The sequence below is a fragment of the Psammomys obesus genome, unplaced genomic scaffold, assembly GCF_907164565.1.
Source record: "Psammomys obesus unplaced genomic scaffold, mPsaObe1.curated_primary_1811, whole genome shotgun sequence".
In the NCBI taxonomy this organism is placed as follows: Eukaryota; Metazoa; Chordata; class Mammalia; order Rodentia; family Muridae; genus Psammomys; species Psammomys obesus.
Window position 1 is genome coordinate 6,498,302 of NW_026592666.1, and position 6,240 is coordinate 6,504,541.

Consider the following 6,240-nt stretch of genomic DNA (forward strand, 5'->3'; position numbering starts at 1 on the left):
GTGTGTGTGTGTGTGTGTGTTTACATGTGGACTAGTTTATTTGCTAAGACACACTTTAACTGATGTTTCTAAAAGTGAAATCTCACAGAAATCAGAAATCAGAAGGTTTTGTATCACTCGGTGAGCAGAACTAATAAACATAAATATGTTCATATGTTATCTGAAGCCCAACAGTTGTTTGGGGTTTTGTAAATCTAAAGAAAAAATTAGCATATAAAAATCTTGATTGCCTTCTCTCAGAATTCACAAACCCAAGCAAGAAAGGGAAAGAGAAAACAATTTGAACAATGGCTCCCACTGTTGTGTCAGTGGGTCTGTGCCCTTGAAGAACAAGTTGGCAAACCATCTGCTCCCTTTCCCTTCTCCTCCCCTCCCCTCTTTCTTCCTCTTCCTCTCTCTTTTACTCCCTCTCCCCTCCATCCCTCCTTTCCTACCTTTCTCTCTGTCTACCTCACTACCTACCTCAGGTTCTCCTCTCTCTGCTTGCTGCTGCTCTGTAGGTCAGGTTCAGTTCTTGGCTGGTCAGGTTCAGTGCTTGTGACAGTGGAAAAAGTCAAAACTTAGGAGACATTTCACAGCTCTGACTGTTGTGTTGGGAAATCACACGTTATTGTACCTGTCTGTCCAGATTTCATAGTTCAATAGTAATACTACCACGACTACTCCAACTGTAATATCCTGCCCATGAAACCCACATGATACATTCTAAGTAACGTGCTCACTCTTGTGTGGTATCTGCTTGTACCAGCTCTTTTCACAGCCATGCTTCACAGCAAGATAATGGGAGAAAATTAGTTTCTGCTCTCTAGACATGAAATAATTGTTAAAGACAAAAACATTTGCCATGCACAATGTTATTTTTTGAAAAATAAGCTCATGCAAAGTGAAGGGTCAAAACATATGTGAGGATCTGAGTTCAGAACAAAGAGCTCTCACATTGCTTGATATATTAAGAGAACCAGTTTCAGAACAAGAGTAGATGACTTAAAAGGGTTTAACAACATCTTTTCCTGGGTGGGTTATGCATTCATTGCATCCCTGTCACCATCCTCCAAGCAGCCATTAAACCAATAGCAGCCTAGCACAGAGAGAACACAGGATGTAAAAAGGAGAGAGAGAGTTTTATTTTAAAAAATGGCACTAAAAGAAACATGAATTAGGAAAAATGTTACACAGTAGAGGGCAAATGATGCTAAGGGGAAGTGCTAGGTGGTTCTGATGTGGAGTTTGGAGGACTCAAGCATCACCAGCTTGTCTGACGCCTGAGATCCAGGTAGTCATGATGTGGAGTTTGGAGGACTCAAGCATCACCAGCTTGTCTGATGCCTGAGATCCAGGTAGTCATGATATGGAGTTTGGAGGACTCAAGCATCACCAGCGTGTCTGATGCCTGAGATCCAGATCGTCACACTGTAGTTTACAGCATCAGAATCTGGCATGTGGCTCAGGGGCAGCGTGTTCACCTGGCATGTCACATGGTCCTTAGACGAGGTGTGATACTGAATAATGTGATTTATGTAATCTTGGGCAATTTTCAATCATTCTTGAGCTATATAGAAAAAGCCTGCCTGAAAAATGCTCAAGTATTGTGTTCTAATGCATGCATTTCTTTCTCTACTTTGTTTTATTTCAGTTTATTCTTCTACAGCAACATCACACTATAATGGAGAAACTCTCTAAGCCATTAGATACTTTTTGTAACCCTCTTATTTTCTTCTATTGTCATATTGTGTATCTGAAAATATAGGCCATATATTGTAGGAGTCCTCACAGTAAAGAGCCTTGTCTTTAATCTAGATTTAATTAATAGGAGATTGGTTGACATTTTCACCATTTAAGATGAAGTTGGCTATGGATTTATCATATATAACCTTTATTATGTTGAGATATGTTATTTTGATCCTTATCCTTTCTAGAACTTTTATCATAGAGTAAAGTTGGTATTGTCAAAAACTTTTCTGTACCCATTGAAATTATCACATAATTTGTATCTTTGAGTATTTTCATACTATATTGTATTTTTTTTTAATTTATGGATATTGAACCACTCCATGTGCAAGCAGTTTTTCAGGATTTTGTTTTTATTTGTATTGATCAGAGATAAGGGTCCAGAATTTTATTTTGTTGCTACATCTTTTCCTGGTTGGGATTATGGAGTAACACTAGGACTGTAGAAGAAATTTGGAGGTCTTCTTTCAACAAGAATATAATTGCTTTATAAGTGTTGGTTGTAGTTCTTCTCTAAAAATCTAGTAAACTGTTATGAATCTCTCCAGATCTGTGCTTTCATACTTAGAGGTCTTTTAAAAAAGTAGTACTGCTTAAATTTCTACTGTTCTTACAGCTCTTTTAAAGTTACTAATCCTATCTTTGTTTTACTTTGATGGACCAGTTATATCCACAAATTTACTGGGTTTTAATTTTATCAGCTTATTGGAATAGAGAATTTTAAAGTATGGATTTGTCACTCTCCAAGCTCCTCTGATATTTGTTGTCACTGCTCCTTCCCATCTCTACCTTTTTTAACTTCCTCCATCAATAGTCCTCTTTTTCTTCTGGTTTTTACTAGTTTTGATCAATGTTTATGATAATCACCAAAATTAGCCTTGATGTCTTTCTTGATGAACACTGGAAGTTTCTAGTTTCTAGTACTTTCTCACTGATGATCTAACAAGATACGTTTGAGTTTGTTTTCTCAAATGGATCTTTATTCATTTTATTCATTGCACATTATTTTAAAAGGGAACTTTAGTTTATATTCACTGCTAATGACAATCATTTATACTCTGTAAATCTTTGTCTTCCTGTTTGTTTTCAGTGGATAAATTTGAAATGCACATTTTCTGAAAAGTCAAGGAGTAACTGCATTTGAAGGCATATTTTACCAAGTATAACTCTTTGTGACCGGTACATTCTTATTTTATCTTAATTATTTTAAAAGAAAGTAAGAGCTTGCTGGCCTATAAAACCCAAACACATGAGCTAAGGGACCAGGGGAAGTAGAGGCTCCTGCCAACATGGACTTTCCTCTGGGTCCTTGTTTTTTTGTTTGTTTTATATTTCTAAGCCAGAAGGCCTACAGCCCACAATCCCATGCTTATATTGTTATTGTCTTACTGTTAAAGATTATTTGCCCTCTTGTCTAAGATCTATGTAGAAGAGGTTAAGAAATATTGTGTAGACAAATCAGTCAAACTTTACATGATAGTCAATGATTTTTATTGATAACCACCATTCCTCTCATTGAGAAATTGATGCTACTAAGTATGACATGGGAATGTTTCAACTTCATTTTCCCATCATGCTTAGCTGCTGGAAAAAAAGGTGTCTAAAGTTAAAAGGATCACTAGAAAGTGCTATTCAGATGTCAAGATTCTACTACAGTGATTTATTTTTATCTTTATTGCTGTGGCTGAGTGGACCCCAAGGAGGTTGTAGGCAGTTTTTAAAATTAAGATTATCAAAAGTAATCCAATAAAACTTTTTAATCAGAAATGGTGTGAACCATTCATCCATGTTCTGAGAGACTCGATAACCCAAAAAAGGACTTAAGTGATAATGATTCTATATACTTATAATTTCTACCATATAATATAACTACCGTATCTTGGAGTCTTGGAGTCCCATATTCATGGAATCTTAAAAATGTATCACTATTATATATATATATATATATATATATATATATATATATATGTGTGTGTGTGTGTGTGTGTGTGTGTGTGTGTGTTCTTTTTCTTATCTAAATTTCCTAGAATATACTAATATTTCATTGGTTATTGTGGATAGCATAGATGTGGTTTAAAGTAAATGAGGAGATATATATGTTTTAAATGAAAACACAACACCATTTTACCCAAGGAATATTATAATACATGTTCATTGATACCTGACATTTTCTGGAACCATCTTCCATGGATACTTAGGGACAGTTGCACAGATTTCCCTGCTTCAAGACAAAAATATACTTCACTAGTTAGTTTTCATTATTATGTCATTTTGATCTTTTCTCTCTGTCTCTAGCTCTTACCGTGGAAAACTCAGACATTTAAACATAAACATAATTATTTCTACTACTCTACATTCCATGTTTTCTGTTATCATGTCAATGCATCATTTTTTAAAATTTAAGGTAATTTTTGAAGGTTTTACCATGTGGTTCATAGCTTCTTTGGGAACTCTAACTCGGTGTTGTACAGAACATGTAAGCTAAAATCCAACTTTGTCAGCATAATCTTCTGTCACTGAAAGCACGGGTTGGCCGTGTGTCACCCGTGCTCCCTAACTCCTACAATACTTCGCCCCCTCTTCCACAGAAAGGATGACTTTTGCTTTGTCTTATTATAGCTTGTTTTGTCCTATTTGGCTGTTGTCTCTTGGATGTCTGGTCTTTTCTCAAGAAAAACTTGTGAGGGAATGATTCGGGAGAAAAGGAAGGTGGGGAGCAAGCTGGAAAGAGTGGAGGGAGGGAAAACTGTGGTCACAACGTATTGTATGAGAAAAGAGTCTATTTTCAAAAAAATGAAAAACAAAACAAAACATGAGTTGGCTGACTCATATATTCAGAGATAGGCCTCCTGTTCAGATGTAGCCAATACGTAGCTCAGTCTCCATTGGGTTCCCTAGTAAGGGGAAGAGGGGATGTCTCTGACATGGACTCTGATGCCTTCACTTTGATCACTTCCCTCTGGCGGGGCATCCTTGTCAGGCCACATAGAAAGAGGATGCAGCCAGTCCTGATGGGACTTGATAGGCTTGGGTCAGTTGTTAAGCAGGAGAGCCTCCTCTTTCTGTGGACTAGGGGAGAGGAACAGGGGGAAGAGAGAGGAAGAGTGGGGCAGGGAGGAGATGACAGAGGAGCTATGACTGGGATGTAAAGTGAATAAATTAAAAATTAATTTAAATTAAAAAAAGGAAAATTTCAATAGACCTTCACTCACCAGCTTATAGCAGTTGAATGCTCAGAGAATAAATCTCCATGCACCAAAGCTGATACAATGTCATAGGTGAGTTGATTTTCTAGTGGAGGCAGTCCAAAAGCCCCTGATCTCAAAGATAAATCACTAGTCAAACCCCAAGAGTCAACAAAGAATCAGGAGACCATATTAGATGCAAGAATAAATGATTTTATTAGGTTAAATATAAATGAACTCACATACATAGTGCTATAATTTATGAATAAGTGATCAATCATTTCAAAAGACATTTGAATTTATATTTTGTTATTCAATCATTTCTTACTTGGGTACATCTAGCTTTGCCAGAGAAGGAATACCGCGACAGATTCGTTAGCACTAAGTTAGCTCGATTCATTAGTAATCAGGATGTTCAGCAATTTGCTCTCCAGACTGCTGATCCACAGGTGGGTCTGTGACAAGAAGACTGGAAGTTTGTAGAAGTCACGTAGGTTGGGTGGCAGAATCTCGATCCATGACCAAAGGAAGGGTAACAACGGACTCCATAATTCACAGGTCTAAAGACCCTGGAGCTGCAGCCTGAAGTGTAGTAGCTCCTTGACCCGTAGCCCAGGGAATGGCAGCTGCTGGATCCAAAGCCCTGAGAGCCAGCATATGTCCTGCAGGGACTGCAGAAGCCGGAGACCCTGGGGCTGAAGCAGGGCCGCTGGCAGGAGCTGTGCACCACCTGGGAAGTCTGGCATCTGATGGGCTGGAAGCAGTTCTGATGACAGCCACTGTGGAGAGAGGAGCCCAGGTGGCAGGGTCTGGGAGAGCAGAAGTTAGTGCTCTGGATGAGGTGACGGGGGTAGGCAGAGCCACAGGAGGAATAGGGGTAGTGTAGTTGACCCCCATAGGATCTAGAGGAGATGCTTCCAGAACAGCAGCTGTAGGACATGTTGAGGCGAGATGCGAGATCAGCTAGGCGTCAATGAGATAATGCTGTGGGTTTGAGCGTCACGGTCTAGACTTCACGTTATATATCTTCTTACACGGGTGTGTCCACATTCCATTGGCTCCATTCACCTCCCTCACCCTTCATGTGAAAATAATTTCCTTGGTTATTCAGTTTATTTTTTCACACATTCATTACTAATCGCACTTTAATCACTGTGGCATGTAGCAAGGAGATAAAAAGAATTTCTTTGCCCTGGAATTTGCTGTGCTTTGGTATTCAGTGTTACAGTTTGCCACATTTCCTAGTATCTTCCTTTCATTGTCCATGCATCTGCTGAGACTCTGTCCCTGTAGAAGGATTACATAAACTCATTCTTTATTTCCTTGA

General features: G+C 38.5%; 1 protein-coding gene across 1 annotated transcript; it reads right to left on the reverse strand.

Annotated features, from left to right (window-relative positions):
* Window positions 1–5,328: 5,328 nt before the first annotated feature.
* LOC129682503 (keratin-associated protein 13-1-like) lies at window positions 5,329–5,853 on the reverse strand. Its single transcript, XM_055614885.1, has one exon. The coding sequence runs from the start codon at window positions 5,851–5,853 to the stop codon at window positions 5,329–5,331; it is 525 nt and encodes a 174-aa protein (XP_055470860.1).
* Window positions 5,854–6,240: the final 387 nt, after the last annotated feature.

What these genes read in the sequence shown, in the direction of transcription:
- LOC129682503 (XM_055614885.1), bottom strand. Translation starts at nt 5,853, where the DNA reads ATGTCCTACAGCTGCTGTTCTGGAAGCATCTCCTCTAGATCCTATGGG.